The following is a 16,575-nucleotide window of genomic DNA, read 5'->3' on the forward strand; positions in this document are numbered from 1 at the left end:
TTTGGCTAATGGGATTTCCAGATTTCAATGGCTGGTACCATTTTATACCCAATACATTTTTTGCTTTTCCTCATTCAGGAGCCAGACATTAAAGACAAGGACATTCAAAAACAAGTTTACATACAGGAAAAAATTAGAAAGTGGCTGTGCATACCCAAGGAAAGACTCAGAAAAGCCGAAGAAGACATTGATTTTATACCACAGGCTGCTTCTCAGCACAGAGAGGCCAGATTAATATTTTTAAAAATAAACCAAAAGAATGACAAAAGTAGCAAATGCTGGGGAAGGAGGAAAACCTTGATTTCCAGTGTTGCCAGATTATGAAATTCAAATTGTCCAATTTTGAAAAAAAAAATTACAAGGCATAGAAAGAAACAAGAAAGTATGGCCAATTCAAAGGAAAAAAAAATCAGCAAAATTTGTTCCTGAAAAACACTTGACAGAACATATGTTAGACAAAGACCTCAAAATAACAGGCGTAGAAGACATTCCAAGAACTAAAGGAAGAAGTGGAGAAAGTCAAGAAAGCCATCTATGAACAAATTGGAAATATCAATGAAGACATAGAAAACCTAAAAAGAAACCAGAAGGAAATTCTGGAGCTGACAAGTACAAAAACTGAAATTAAAAAAATTTACTAGAAGAATTCAAAGACAGTTTTGAGCAGGCAGAAGAAAGAAACACTAAATTAAATGTAGGACAATGGAAATGATCAAGGCTGAGGAACAAAAAGAAAAAAGACTGAAGAAAAACGAACAGAATCTAAAAGAAATGAGGAACACCATCAAAAGAACCAACATATGCATTGCAGGAGTCCTAGAAAAAGAAGACAGATAAAGAGGCAGAGAGAATACTTGAAAAAATAATGACTAGAAGCTTCCCAAATTTGCAGAAAGACATGAATATAAGCATCCAAGAAACTCAGTAAACTCCCAACTAAGATGAATTCAAAGAGACCCACACCAAGACATACTGTGATCAAACTTTTGGTATTTACTCAAATGAACTGAAAATGTATGACCACACAGAACCTGCACATGGTTGCTTAAGCCCCTTTATTCCTAATTGCCAAAAACTTAGAAGCAACCAAGACATCCTTAAACAAGAGAATGTGTAAATAAACTGTGATACACTGAGACCGTGGAATATTATACAGCACTAACAACAAATGAGCCATGAAGCCATGAAAAGACATGGAGGAATCTTAAATGCGTATCACTAAGTGAAAGAAGCCAGTACGGAAAGGCTACAAACTATACACTTCCAACTATGCGACATTCTGGAAACGCAAAACTGTGGAAGCAGTAAAAATATCAGTGGTTGCCAAGGGTTAGAAGGGAGTGAGGAATAAGTAGCTGGGGCACAAAAGATTTTTAGGGCAGTAAAGCTGTTCTGTATGATACTATAATGGTGGATACATGTCATTACACATTTGTCCAAACCCACAGAATGTACACAAAAGTGAACCCCAGTATAACCCTTGCGCTTTGGGGTGATAATGATGTATCAGTGTAGGTTTACCAGTTGTAACATACCTCTCTGGTGAGGGATGTTGATAGTGGATGAGGCTGTGCCTGTGTGGGGACAGGGGATATGCGGGAAATCTCCGTACTTTGTGCTCGGTTTTGCTGTGAACCTAAAACTGCTCTGAAAAATAGCTTATTCTTTTTTAAAAAAAAAATAACCACAAGTAACAAAGACATGAACAACATTGTTCTATTATTATTTTTATGGTGATTACATTGCTGATTCTCCTTACAGGGAATGCGGAAGTGTTTTAGACATGGTAGCAAATTTCTAACCATCGGCTCATTCCCTTGGAAATTTGAAAAATGTTTTAGAACTCTTGCTGTCAACAGGAGTGGTTTGGCTTGAGAAAACAACTTACTCTCCGTAGAAATGTAGTTTTAGGGAGGTGGAGGGTACAGCTCAGTGATAGAGCACGTGCTAGCATACACAAGGTCCTGGGTTCAATCCCCAGTGCCTCCATTAACAAAAAAATAATGAAATAAATACTTCTTTTAAAAGGAAATGCAGTTTTAATCTAAAGCTACATTTAACCACAGGGATAAAAAGGAACACAGTACTACAGTGGGCAGCCTTGTAAACCTCATAAATGCCACTGTGTGAACCTTCCGTTGAGAAATCCAGCCCAGAGGAATCCAGCAAAGGAGATCGGGATGCTGTCAAACTTGTCCTATTCCTTGTGGATCCGGAATGTCTGACTCCAGAAAACTGGCACTTCATTTTAATCAGGTCTTTCAAGAATCAGGACATTCCTCCTTCCCTTGGCTCCTTCACCATTTCCCTCCCAAACAAGATGCACTCTGGGCTCAGGACAAATGTTGCCACACCCCTGAACACTCATATGCTTGGAATGAAGAAAGAGCGGTTACAGATAAAAAAAAAAAAAAGTACAATGGGGCTTCATTTAAAAAATCAAACTGAATCCAGCTCAGTCCAGACTCTGGGTGAAGGAAGTATTTTGGGGCTCCACCTTGGGAGAGTTTAGACCTTGGATTTGGAGAGCAATTTGTACAAGACGGAGAACAAGTCGACTTTCAAATCAAGTGATTGTGAGGAGTGGGCAGGGTAAGGACTACAGGGGTTTAGAGCCCCCCCCGGGCTCCCTCAGCACTGCCCGCCTTCCATCACCTCCTCTCTGAGCCCTTCTCGGAGGCCCTGCTGCTTGGACCAACACGGCAGCTTGCGATGGGCTGTTACGTTGCCCTGCACGCCCTGCACACTTGGCTCGCTCTACCTTGTCTCCCAGGCTGACTCCATTCATTTCAAGCAACCCTGAGGCTCGCCCAAGCAGACAGAGTTCGCTGCGGTGGCCACAGAGGCAAGTCAGTGGGGAGTGGTGAAAGAAATGTTCACCTGTTGCGGTGTGTGGAGGGCATTCCGGCTTATACATAATTTGGCTTGAACTTTGTGCTAACTAAAACACAGGCTGTCTTGTGGCTTATCAAACGTGCACTGAATGTCAGTTTTATCCATTAAAGACAAGGGGGCATTGTCCAGGAGTAGAGTGTCCGTTCTGAAGACAGGATGAATTCCCCCCTTCCTGGGACGTCATGCTCTGATGACAAGGCTCCCTTTCCAGGCACCACGGCCATACTGATGCTCTGTGTATGTGCCAATCTGACTTTTGCGAAACCTTGAAGGACTGTGTATCTATCATGTTTGATATTCTTTGTTCTGACAAAACGTAAAACTGTCCTGAAAACCATGGTTGACTGGAGCCCTCCCCGGAGCTCTCCCCAGGCTGCCCACTCTCCTCTGTTCTTACTGCAGACTGGTTTGTTGATTATCTCCACCCATCTAAGCAATCTTAGCAAGCACGTTGTCAAAGCCCCTTCAAGTACAGATCGGGAAACTGAGGTCAAGAAAGTTGGGACACTCACCCAGGCACGTGAAGCACCAAGCACAGGAGGGAGCGCAGCCACCGACAGGTCACACTTGTTTACTGTGACAAAGCCACCTGTGCCAACTCTCTGCCTCCTTCCTTTTAAACCTTTCTTGTTGATGTGGGAGGGAGAAGGGAGGTGAGAGCAGAACCATGACCTGGAGATCTTTTGCATTATGCTCTGATCATAGTTTTGTTCAGAGTACCTGTGACTGCTTTCTTCAGCCTAGAACACCCAGATGAAGCCACTGGAATGCATGCCTGACCCTTCTCAGCCGGAGACCCAGGCCGGTCACCTGGTCACTCCCTGAACTGGCTCTGAACGCATCCTCCAACTTTCTGGTAATGGCTCCCCTGCCCTTCTGTCCCCAGTAAAACTGGAACTTCTCCAATGATAACAACTGCCAGTTATCACTGTCTGTCACTGCGCCAGGTGCTTCATAGTTATGAAACCATTTTATCTTCATGATAATCTAAGAGGACATGGTCATTCCTGTGGTACAAATGGGAAAACTAAGAACGCAGAGGCACTTTTTTTTTTTAATGTGCTGAGAGCCTTCAAGCTAGGACAGCAGCCCAGACCCGGCCAACTGGGCTTGGGGTACACTTAGTCCTCAGCTCTGGGGACTGCGGCCTCCTGCCCCCACTGCAGCTCTCCTGAAAGACTCAAGCTTAATTTTTTAAAAATATATTCCATGAACACATCCCACCTGGAACCTAAGCTGGATCCAGAGCCCAGGCTCCTTGAAAATCGAACATGGAGGACCGATGAGATTCCTTTCTTTCAGGGTCTTCATCTAATAAAGAAATGTAATAGACGGAAAAAGAGAGGAAAAGAAGTGAGGAAGAGAGGAAGATACTAAAGCAGAACTTCTCTGTATCAGCACATCTCATTCCCCTGGGAGTATTCATAGCAGTGTGTCAGCGCACACATGCACACATACATGGACATGGATGCACGTGTATGTGCAGTGGTGTGCAGACATGAATACATACGTAATTTTATACTTAACTCTGATATACAGAACTGGTAAGGACTGCTAATACGTGATTGTGGGTCATTGAAATGGAAACGCTAACCACATGTGAAAAGCTGCTCCCTGAATGACAAATCCAAATCATGCGTCTCAACCAGTGAAACAGGAAGAGGGGACACCTGGGCATCCCCGTGACCACCGGTGGGACATGAGAGCTCTGATTTCTCTTCTTCCCAGTCACCGGGGAAGGTCACTGACTGTGCTGGGTGGAAAATGCCCATCCCAGCCTCATGCCTTTGCTCACGCTGTTCCCATCTCCTAAAAACCCTTCTCAGTTCGTCCTCCTCCTCCTTAAAAGGACCAGCTTAAGTCTTTCTGTTCTAGGAAATTTGTTCCTGACCAACACAAGCTCACGGTTCTCTTCTTGTCTGAATCCCCGCATGACGAGTTCTGCTCTCCTGTCACTGCTGAGGCTGTGATGAGGAGTTATGGGGATGCACACGCCAGATCTTCATTCTTTCTTTCCTTCCCCCTGAAATTAGATTAGTTATGCCTTCTTTTGGCCGTTTGATTTTGACTAAATTTTGTTTCCTTTGAAGGAATAGAATGGTGTTCATACTTTCAAGCAGGTAAAATTCAGTTCTCCGCAGGGGGTGGAGTGAAGTTCTCCCGCGGAAGCCAGGGCAGATCTGGCCAGGAATGGCTGGCGTCAGGTCAGCTGCGGTGCCCGGTGATTCAGGGTCAGACACACTGAGCAACTGTCCATCTGGGCGATGAAGGTCCATGACTGCTGCTGCGGTGAGTCTCCCTGGGGGCCCAGGCACGTTAGGGCCCGGTGCTCACGCCTGGAACTCTAAGCACTGCCCTGCTGTCTCCAGTCCAGACACGGCCAGCTCACTCAGGGGTCACACAGGGCCCATTCGGGGTTCCCCTACTTGCCTCAGTGAACCCTCAAGAGAAGTTAGGCCACGAGGGTCATTGTCTGCACTCCAGATATTTATCTTTTATGGCCTTTGAGCTCTTTATAAAGATATTCTCTTTAGATGCTCAGTGGAAATACTGAAGATCGCTGATTTAGAGAAGACTGGTTCTCATTAAACACTAACAATAGTCATCCGAAAGAATGTTTATATTTTACTCACTGTAGGGAACAGAGGCAGAAATTTGCTAAGGACCCAGGACTCCCGACCTTGGGTCCTCGCGGTGACCTCAGAAGCAGGGGGGGGCCTCTGCCCCAGGGCTCCCCAGAGCAACGCCAATCCATCGGCTCCTACTGAGAGGACCAGAGAAAACGCACCGTCTGTAACAGGCCTCCTAAGAGACGGTGAAGGGTTCAGGGGTGCTAGTCCACACAACTGATTTACCCCTGCTTCTCTGTACCTGGATGGGTGGCAGCCAGACCACAGGAAGTAACTGCAACTCCTAGAAAAAAAGGAAATTACAAATTAACACAATGTCAATATAATAAAACAAAATCTGTTACCATAAAACCAAGAGGCGGACAATTGCTTTTCTTTCACAACACGTCGCCGTCTCTAACTAGCTGGGTGACCTTGAACAGGTACCTTTATCCCCTCTCCTTCCAGCCCGGAGTTGTTCCCTCTGAAAAATGGCTGAACTTGAACTTGGTGGCTTCTGAATGCCCTTGGTGCCCTGCAGCCGCAGGCGCTCTGGACGGCTGGGCAGGGACGATGGCTTCCTGGTGGCCAAGGCGTTGAGTAAGAGCAGCGTGGTGCACCAGGTGTTTGCAGCCACGACTTGATTTAATTTAAGGAAGTAAAAACTTGAGCAATTGCTGCCAAGCGACACAAAACGGTGCCCCGGGTGGGCAGCTTCTGTTCATTTCTGCCAGGAGTCGTGAGAAGACCTTTGGTGAGTGATCCAGAAACTGCCTATAGAACAAAAAGGAGTGGTACACACAGCGAGCCTACGACCCCGGGAAGAATGGACAAGAGCTCGCCACTAACTGTAAAGCCGAGGGGTGCCTGCACGGGAAAGCAAAAGGACACACAACAACAGCTCTATTTTCTGCACCGCAAAATCAGGGGAAAGCGCAAACTCAGTCCCCCACAGCCACAAGTCATGCGGTCGAGTTTCCCACGTTTGGGAACATCGCAGGGGTCAGCACGTCTGGAGTGCGATGGATAAGGCTCGCCCTGGGAGAACCACCTTTGTGATCATGTATCTCCCCTGCCAGGCAGATTCGGTCTTAAGAACTTGTGTGCCAGGCATCAGAGCCGTTTGCTATTCACTAAATGCTTCTTGCTTTTTTCCAGACACGGGGTAAGGTCACACCCCTTTGCCACGTGAGCAGAAGTGGCTTGTCACCTTCATGCCAGAGCACTGACAGCCAGGGTGAAACTGACATCACACCATCACAGGTGAGCTGGACGAAGCGAGGAGCCGTCCTACAGAGACATCCCTTGAAGGTAGAGCGGATAGGACTTCCCGCTGTGGGGTGGGAGAGAACGGTGGATCGAGGATGCTCCAAGGTCGTTAACCGGAACCGCTGGGTGAATGGCATCACCATTTTCTAAGACGGGGAAGACTGAAGGTGAGCAAGTTTGAAAGCGGTTGTTAGACACCCACATGGAGATGTCCCACAGGCAGGTGGATGTTTGGACCTGAGTCTAAGAGGTCAGGAATAGAAGTGGACATGAGTACAGATACAAAGGCTTTGCTTTAGGGCACCCTAAAAATTTACTTTAAACTTGTCCCGTTTTCCCTATTAATCATTTTTCCTTAGATATTACTTCTATTTGATCATATCGGGTATTAATTTCTAGTATACTTGGAAAAATATTTCAAAAATCTAAAAACATTTTCTAAAATTTTATTTTTTTCCTACCTTGGACTCCTGCCCACACAGACACACTGAATAAAGTTAATGTTAACATAGTGACAGACTTTACCGTAGTCTCTGAGAAGGCTTTATTAAAGCCCAGTGAAAACCCATTTCCTTTATAAATCAGGATTTTCCTAACTCTTAAATATAAATACTTACCGGAGAGTCACCACAGAGTTGGAAAAAAGCCTTTAACATGAAAGAAAAGCACCGAAACAAAGAACCAAAAGAACTTGGCACAACTGGCTTTTCAGTTGTGACACTAGCGTAAGCTGTTTAATGACAGGGGACCTGGTTGTGAGTTATGCAGGAACTCTCTGTACTATCTTCACAACTTTCCTATAAATCTAAAACTATCATAAAATTAAAAGCTTACAAAAATAATTTGGGGAAACAGGGTTACTGTGAAATGAAGAAGGAAAAATACAATGAATATTTTTAGAAAAATAAGAATATGTTGCATCCATGAGGCAAGAGCCTTATGCTGTACGAAGGAGTATCCAGTTAACAAGGAAGACCTCTTGGGAATTAAAAATATGGAAGCAGAACTGAAAGAAGGTACTAAAAATCTTGAAAGATAAAGCAACGTCCTGGGAAGTAGAACAAAAAAGCAAAGAGAGAGAAAACAGGGACAAAAGACACACGGATGAGAGAAGCAGCTTAGGAACTGCACGATGCAAATACTTGAATTCCAGAAAGACAGCACGCGGGAAAAGGTGGCGAGGGAGCAACCTAAGACATAACAGAAGAAAATTCCCCAAAGGACGTGAGCTTCCCGATTGAAAGATTCCCTCCAGCTTCCAACATACTGATTATAAAAAGCCCCGCAATTCGTTGTACTATTGCAAAGCTAAAGGAAAGTGAAAAACCAGAAAGCTCCTAAATCTCCTACAAGGAGGGACAGAAGGACAGGTCACATAAAAAGGATCCACGGAAAGACGGCATCAGGCTTCTCATTAGCAGCAGATCGGTACCTCCCAGCTTCTCAAGCGAATGACTTCCAGCAAAGGAGTCTATCGTGAACTGTCAACCAATAACACAAGCAGAACGAAGACGCACGGTGGACCAGAATACTGACACCAGGAATTTTACCAAAATTAAGCAGAAAAGGTCAAAAAGTGGAAATTTGGGGGGGGGGAGTTAATTTATAGAAAAGATAAACATATACATATAAAGAAAAAGGAGTTCTTCATTGTGGCAAAACACACATACACAACAAAATTTACCACTGTAACCACTTTTAAGTGTATAAGTCAGTAGCATCAAGCATCCTTTTATGTGCTTGTGGACAAGAAATGTCTGTTCAAGTCCTTTGCCCATTCTTAACTGGGTTGCTTGTTTTTGCTGTTGTTCAGTTGTAGGAGATCTTTATATAGTTCGGATGTTAATCTCTCATCAGTTATGTAGCTTGCAAATATTTTCTCCCAAGAATAGATTTTTTTCCCCCAAAAGATAACATATATAATGAGGCGGAAGTAGTCAACGCAATTGTTCAAGAACTGAAGAAAGACATCATTCTTCAGCTTGAAAGAAAGTACCTAGTACCCGGAAGACTAAACTTTAAAATGTTTAACATTACTATGTATAATGCTTGTGTGTGTGTGTGTGTGTGTGTGTGTGTGTGTGTGTGTGTGTGTGTGTGTGTGTGTGCTGTGTTAGTCTATTGATAGTGAAGCTCTTGGTTAAGGATGCCTGAGACACTTGCCCAGGGCCTGTATAGTAGCCAGCCCCCACAGATTCCCTGAGCCAATGGTGTGACTGGTCCAGTCCTTGTGATTCTTATTAAGATTGCAGGATGCACTTCAGCAAAAACCATCGGGGAACTTTTAGGAGCAAGATTTATTACTCATAGGTCTTGGAGGGCACACAGTGTGCTCCAGGGTGACATTGTGAAGTCATGGGAGGCAGGGAGACACAGAAAGAGAGAGAAGGAGAACCTGGAACTCAGCCTTTGCTAGGGTCCAAGGGTGGGGTGTCTAGGACTCTGTAGGTTCACTCTGTCAGGAGGAAGACATTTTCCTCTACCTTTTTAGAGTCTTCTGGTGGGTCTGAGAATTAAATTGGCATGAAATAGATTAACAGGAGAAAATTGCACAGAAGTTTAATAACCTGTCTGTGTGGGAGAGACCCGGGGTAACTGAGTAACTCACCCAAATGGCTGAAACCGTCCCCTTAAAGACCATCTTCAGCTAGAGACAAAATAGGATTTGGAGGGTAGTGGTTTGGGACTGCAAAGGGGGGAATGAAAAGCAAATGTTTGGCAAACAAATGTTTGCTGGACCAGGCAGAGGCAGCGGGACACAGAGAGGAACTTTGACAAACAGACCTTGCTAGTTCCTCCCTGTCTGCACACCCAGTTCTTCGTTATCTATGGTGATAGAAAACTTACTGAGACATTCTTTAGGTAGTTAGGAGGATGGTCAGAGTTTCTTCCCGAGTCTTTTGGGCTTCAGTTGTTTTCAGCTCACAGTAATCTGCAAGCCAAAGAGACACCGTGGGGTGATAAATTTTGCTCCTCTGCAGTGATGCCTTCGAAACTTCTCTTAAGAAGTCTTCACAGTCCAGAAGTTTAGTTGATAGATTGCTTTCTACCTTGTTGAACCAGCCTCTTAGTCCTGACAGTGGGTCGGTTCAGTTACTTATCTCAGGAAGCGGTGAGGCAGGTGAGCTCTCAAAGTTAGGTGGATAGGGTGTGAGCAATCAGGTGTTTAATAAGAGGCATTTCTATGGCGACAAAAGAAAAACAATGGTTAATAATTGGAGCAAATTATAAACCCAGTGTCTGGGTCCTGAGTGCTGCTAGTCAAGGAGATGTCAGGGTTGTGGACTGAAAAAAAAAAGCACAGCCTAAAAGTTGAGAATTATATTTTATTCTGCAGGCTTTCTGAGGACTCAAGCCCAGGAGGCAGATAGCTCTAAGGGGCTGCTCCAAAGAGGTAAGGGAGGAGCCAGGGTATATAGGAGGTTTTGCAACAAAAACCATTTAATCAGAACATTAAAAGATTACTACTAATTACAGAAAACCAGACATCTCAAATTAATGAATTTGGTGATTTTTCTATGTATGGCAAGGTGCAAAAGTCTGGGCTCACTGAACAACAAACTTATTGAAGCATGGGAGGAAAATGCAAGTGTGGTGAAGATGGCCTTTCTAAGCAAGATATAAGTCCACAGGCAATAAAGGAACTGACTGACACATTCCATAAAATTTAAAATGTAGGTATGAAAAAAGACACCATAAACAGCTAGACAGAAACTGGGCAAAAATAATTGTCAGACATGAAATAGGAAAATATAAGATATTCAAGATGTATGAAGAGCTCTTATAAATCCACTGGAAAATGAAAAATAACTAATAGAAAAATGGGCGAGGGGTGTGGGTTGATGATTCACAAAAGGACTACAAATACTAAGAAACATATAAGAATAAACATGAATAGTCAGCAGTGTGGAAAATAAAACTCAGTGAGGCATCATTTTATCTCCGTTAAATTGGCCAAAAATGTTAAAAGACTAATAATATCCATCACGGCTACAGTGCGGATAGTCAACTGAAAAAAGTGCACACCCCAGAAGTTGAGAGTGATGTTCTATTCAGCGCACATTGCTGAGGAATTAAACCCAGGACAACAGCCTCTCAGATGGCTCTGAGGGACTGCTCTGAAGGGGTAAGGGAGGGGCCAGGGTATAGATGCGCTTTTGCGAAAAAAGACCAGGTAGTCAGAGCATCAAAAGATTATTGTTAATTAAAGAAAACCATGTATCTCAAGCTAAGGAATTGAGCACTTTTTTACGAACGGAAGATGCAAAAGTCTGGGTTCACTGAAAACATTCCTTTGATATGCACTGAGGTATGTAGGGCCATATCCCTTTCCTTCCCATCCGGAGTTCCCTCAAGGGGCACCTTTGGGGGTGGCTGCAGAGGCCCAGCTGCCTGCATGTTTTCATCCTGAGGTCCCTCTGGCTGGCCCTGGGGTGCAGCAGCAGTGGACGATGACTTGATGGCCGCAGCAGCCTTTGTTTACTGAAAAGGCAGGCAGTATTTTTAATTCATAATACACTTTCAAACGTTTTAAATTGGGTTGAGCCATTCTGGACAGCCGTATGGTGGTATTTATCAATATTAACAACATGCATATTCTTTGAGTAATATTGTCAGAAACTATCCCAGCATACACAGAAAGGCACATGCACACTGATGTTCCCCCACGGCATTGTTTGTAATAGGTGAAAAAGTGGGAAAAACCTAAATGTTCAGCAATGTTAAATAAAACGCAATGAGAAATACACACAACAAATTATTCCAAGAAATAGGCTTCTTCACGAGATTTATAACCAAAAAAAGGAAACAATAGAAAAAAAGCAAATTGTAGAATATCGTCCCTATTTTCCCAGTTATATTTAAGAAATCCAACCAGAGTGTTTGTGCACACCACGTTTGTTTGCGTAGGCTCTTGAAGGTTGCACACCAAACTTACACGACTTAATACCCCGCAAAGCCTTAGGCTATGCCTTATGCACGGTGTTACATGAGAGTTAGCTTTTTTTTTTTTTTTTTTTTTTGATAATACATTCCTAGATCACTTCTGTAATTTAAAAGTAAAATACGTTTAGCGGCGGTGCGAGAGCGGCTGCACACAAGCTCTCCGCCTTCCCCCGCCCGCCGGCCCGCGGCCCCAGCAGCCGCCCGAGATCAGCCCCAGCAGCCGCGCCCCGGCCGGGTGGAACGCCTGCACGGACCACCTCATGCACCGACAACCCCCCGGCGGACGGCACCTGTCGGGACGCGGCCATCCCGGGCCATAAGGACTCGCCCTCCGTCTGGGCCGCCGTGCCCGGGAAAACCCGCCTTAACGTCACGCCTGCTGAGGTTGGTGTCCTGGTTGGCAAAGACCGGGCAAGTTTCTTCGTGAACGGGCTAACGCTTGGGGGCCAGAAATGCCTGTGATGGAGGACTCACTGCTGCAGGACGGGGAACTCACCACGGGTCTTTGTACCAAGAGCACCGGCGGGGCCCCCACCTTCAACATCACTGTCACCATGACAGCCAAGACGCTAGTCCTGCTGATGGGCAAGGAAGGTGTCCACGGTGGTAGAATCAACAAGAAGCGTTGTGGAGTGGCCTCCCACCTGCGGCGTCCGCAGTACTGACCCCGTCTGTCCCTTCCCCCAGCACTCCCCACTGCACCCCTCTCCTACACGCGCGCGCACACACATTTTTATTTGGGGGGCCATTACCCCACACCCCTTATTGCTGCCAAAACCACACGCGCAGGGGGCCAGGGCTGGATGGACACCTCCTCCTACCCATACCCTTCCTGTATGTGGTTGGAAAACTTTTTTGTTTTGGGTTTGTTTTTTTTTTTTCCTGAATAAAAAAAGATCCTACTCAAAAAAAAAAAAAAAGTAAAATATGTTTGCGATTACATTAACTCCCCGCACCCAGTTGCCCGCCAAGCGCAAGGACATTTACTAAAGTCCCTGCCCCCTGAGAGCCCAGCACGGGTCTGACACCTACTGGCCCCCAACATGTGCACGAGGCCGCCGCTTCGCGCCCCTCCGCGAACCCAAGCGAGACCCTAAGGTCAACGTCAGCCCTGCCAGAACGTTAAACCCTCAGCAGCCCGAGCTGCCTCCGGCAGCCCAGTACGCAAGCGCGAGAGGGCGGTACCCAGCAGCCCCGCCTCCCGACGCGCAGACGTCACTGGGCGGCGCCGCGCAGTGTCTGACGCGCCAGCGACCCGCCTTCCGGAAGGAATCCCCAGCGGCCAAGTATGGCGGCCGTCGCGGAGCAGTGGGTGCTGGTGGAGATGGTACAGGCGCTGTATGAGGTGAGCTTGGCGGCCCGCGCGGCCCGGGGCCACACTCAGCCCCCGGGAAGTGGGACGTTTCGAGTGGATTTCGGGTCGGAGGCCTGGGCGGGGCTGGCTAGGGTCACGCCCGGACCCTCGGCGCCCGTCGCTGGAAGGGCTCCCGGCGCACACACTTCCCGGCGACGGAGTGTAGGGAGAGGCTCGGGTGGGAGCCGGAAGCGGGAGCCCGGTTTTTGGACTCTGGCGAACGCAGGGCCTTCTCTAAGTCCTGTCAGATGCAGAGAGGCTGCCCAAAAACCAGGGTTGGGGCTGACGGTAAAGCGGGGTGGTGAAAATAGAGTGGAAAACCTCATTCTGTAGGGATCCTCGGGAAGTAGGGTCCTTGGAACTGCGGAGCAGGTAACAGGGCAGAGAACTGTAATGAGCTGGAGTTTGTTTTGGCCGGGAGCTGGAGTTCGAAAGGAAGACGAATACTTTAGGTTGGTCATTCTTCCGCATACGTCCCGTTTTCTATCTTGTAAAGATATAACTATTTCAGTGAATGTTTAAAGGAAGACTAGTTAGGGTTGGTTTTTTTTTTTTTTTTTTTTGAAAGACCAGCTGTTTCGGGTGTGTAAGATAATATGAAATCAAAATGCCAGTCTTGGAGGGTGTCCATTCATTTGACATTTGGTGAATTTCTCTGCGCTGTACAATAGAACTTTCTGCGTGTTCTCTATCTGAGCTGTTTGGTACAGTAGCTACTAACCACATGTGGCTCTTAAGCACTTGAAATGTGGCTAGTGCAACTGAGGGGCTGAAGTTTTCATTTAATTTAATTTAGATACATATTTAAATAGTTGAATGGTGACTGGTGGCTACAGTATTGGACAGCACAGGTCTAGATGCTAGAAATAGTGCAGTGAACAAACAGGCAAAAGTCTCTGGGCTGATAGAACTTAAATTCATTTAAAGTGAATCTCAGTTTTCTTTTGATAATTTCCTTAAAGCTTAATATCGCTGCTTATTGCCAGGGGTGATGATGCAAGGAATATCATTGCAAGACCTATGAGGACTTTTTGAAAAAACAGTTAAGAGAGCAAATCTGGGGTTGTCCAACCTTAGGCTAATTAAAATGACTTAAGAAGAGCCACTAAAATTAAAGATTTCTTTTTTTTTAGAAATGAGTAACTTCTATGTACTGTTGCTGTCTATTTGAAGACTGCCCTATGGTTATGTAACTTCTTATACCCTGGTATTGACCATGAGTGAGTCTTGAGAGAGGTCCTCCTGGATATAACATTTCCTGGGGAAGAAAAGAAGCTGTATTTGTGATTTTTATTAGTTCACTAAACATTTCAGGTTTTCTTAGGATGATTTTTTTGTGGAGTGGAATGTTTAACTAGTCACTTGGACCTATGTTTGCCTTCTAGAATCCAATTATTGAGAAAACCAAAAGGATTTTTAGAGTCCTTATTCTTAAATGAATAATATTTGGGGAGGATCAGCAAGTTTTAAAAATAATCTTAGCTTTCTGTTCTTGCTTCTAATTTCTGTGCACCTTGTGTGTAGAATTTGAATATTCTTGTGTACCCATACGTCTGTAACATGAATGTAGTTTTAAAGTTATTTGTACATTGACATGAAAGTTTATATATGAATATGTCCTCAGTTTCCTTGTCCCTACTTTTGAGGGTTTTTTTTTTAAACTATGGTGAGTCATCAACACTTTCTATCTAATGCTTGAAAATAATTTGTAGTTACATTTCTAAATACCTCTTTTAAATGACTTTCCAATGATAACCTATTGGAATATAGCACCCCATAACTGACTGATGGAGGGTTAGTTGATATCTGGAATCTTATACGTGCACTTAGTGTGTCTAGTTATATAAAACATAAAAGGCACCCTGGTCTTTATCCTGGAAATGCACAGTTGAAAAGAAGACCTGACATGGATAATTTCACTAAGGTACCTTTATGCCTGTTTAAATGGAAAACACTACATACTTTTGGGGAACTATGGCAAAAAAGAGACCTGCTTTTTCTTTAAGCATTTATAAAGCCTTTTTTTCCTCTGCCGTGTTCCAAGGAGGATTTAAAGAGGCTTACCAGGGATACAGAAGATATAGTAAGATGTGCAGAACTCTTTAAGAATTGTGGAAACAGGTTTGCAAATAATTGTCAACTCATTATGGTACATGGGGATGGTGGAAGCCTTGTGATGCTGTGAAATATTTGTTCCAGTCGTTTCCTACCAGTAAAAATACAACTTACCTGAAGGATCTGATAGTTGATATTGTTTGACTTCGGAATTCTGTGTCAGATTTTATTTTAAAGATTAATTTTTATTCCTAAAGCTGCAGCTTTAGAGATTTCTCATGTTGGGAGACATTGCTTTCTGTTAGAAATGGGAAAAAGAATGAGTAGAAATGAAGCGAACTCTGAAAGTTAGTTTTAAGACGTAATAAATAGGTTAAAGGCAGCAGTATATGCAGGTGTGTTAAATTTTTTATGTGTGGGTTTTGGAAATGTTTATTTCATTTCTTGTTTTGTTGTTGTTTTGCTCTTGTTTTTGACTCACTCTCAGGCTCCTGCTTATCATCTTATTTTGGAAGGAATTTTAATACTCTGGATAATCCGACTTCTTTTTTCTAAAACTTACAAATTACAAGAACGATCTGATCTTACACTCAAGGTAAGAAGTTAAATCTCTGTTTTATTATTCGGTGTATGATGATAGTTGCTACATCTTTTAGAAAAGAACTTGTGGTGGCTCAGCTATAGATGTTGAAATATTTTCTGGAATGTAAAGAAATCAAGGGGCGTGAAATATCAGGGTAAGTAAAGTATGGGGAAGCCAGGGATTAAATAAATACACAAAGGAGTCACGTGTTACAGGCCGCTGTGCTTTGCTGGGAGTAAACTGCAGCCTGGAAACTAGCCACAGGAAGGGAAGCTTAGGAAACTGCAGAACTTCGGATGTCTGCAGAGTACATGCGTTGCTCAGGAAAAGCACCCCTGAAGCCTGCATGAGCTCCCCCCATGGTCTCCTCCATAAAGGAAGTTCAGGAAGAATTCTCCCCACCCCAGGCCCAGTTCTGACGGGTTCTGTGTGGTGAGGGGCCCAGCTCAAGCCCAAGCCAGGTGAACCTCAGGAAGCAGAAGTGTCCGAGGAGCTGGGGTGTGGCCCACCTGGGGCCTGTTAGTATGAGGAACCCCAGGGGTTTATGGAAAAGGAGCGTGTCCTTCTCACGCAGGTAGGAACGCTGAGTAACTGTGCCTCAGGTGTGAGGGGAGAAGCAGTTTTGCCTTCAGTGTGATTTCTGTCTCTTGGGTGGTTTCCCCAGCCATCCCCTATCGCAGTGTGCCGGAAAGCTTAGGGTAGACGGGTGTTTTTCCCACAAAAATGTCTAAAACTTTGGTTCACAAGGGAGCACCGAGTGCAGCCCAAAGATGGAGCCCTGCGCTGTTCTTCACTTGCTGGAGCGTTTGCAGGAGAAAGTGCAAGGGGAATAGAACCGCAGGAACGTGGCAGCTGTTTCCCTGGTG

At 44.8% G+C, this 16,575-nt stretch overlaps 1 protein-coding gene, 1 non-coding gene and 1 pseudogene across 2 annotated transcripts in view; 2 read left to right on the forward strand and 1 right to left on the reverse strand.

Moving 5' to 3' along the window:
* Positions 1 to 6,428: 6,428 nt before the first annotated feature.
* Positions 6,429 to 6,591, reverse strand: LOC123615555 (U1 spliceosomal RNA). The gene has a single exon (XR_006723212.2). It is a non-coding gene; the product is annotated as a U1 spliceosomal RNA (small nuclear RNA).
* A 4,281-nt stretch (positions 6,592 to 10,872) lies between these two features.
* On the forward strand, positions 10,873 to 12,931 carry LOC105065446 (profilin-1 pseudogene; annotated as a pseudogene).
* SPTLC1 (serine palmitoyltransferase long chain base subunit 1) overlaps positions 12,917 to 16,575 on the forward strand; it is a 47,121-nt gene continuing 43,462 nt past the window's right edge. The window contains exons 1-2 of the mRNA XM_010950524.3: positions 12,917 to 13,062; positions 15,614 to 15,721. Of these exons, the coding sequence (XP_010948826.2) occupies positions 13,006 to 13,062; positions 15,614 to 15,721 (165 nt within the window). The 5' untranslated portion in view covers positions 12,917 to 13,005. The remainder of the gene's footprint in view (positions 13,063 to 15,613; positions 15,722 to 16,575) is intronic.

Source organism: Camelus bactrianus, chromosome 31 (genome assembly GCF_048773025.1).
Source record: "Camelus bactrianus isolate YW-2024 breed Bactrian camel chromosome 31, ASM4877302v1, whole genome shotgun sequence".
In the NCBI taxonomy this organism is placed as follows: Eukaryota; Metazoa; Chordata; class Mammalia; order Artiodactyla; family Camelidae; genus Camelus; species Camelus bactrianus.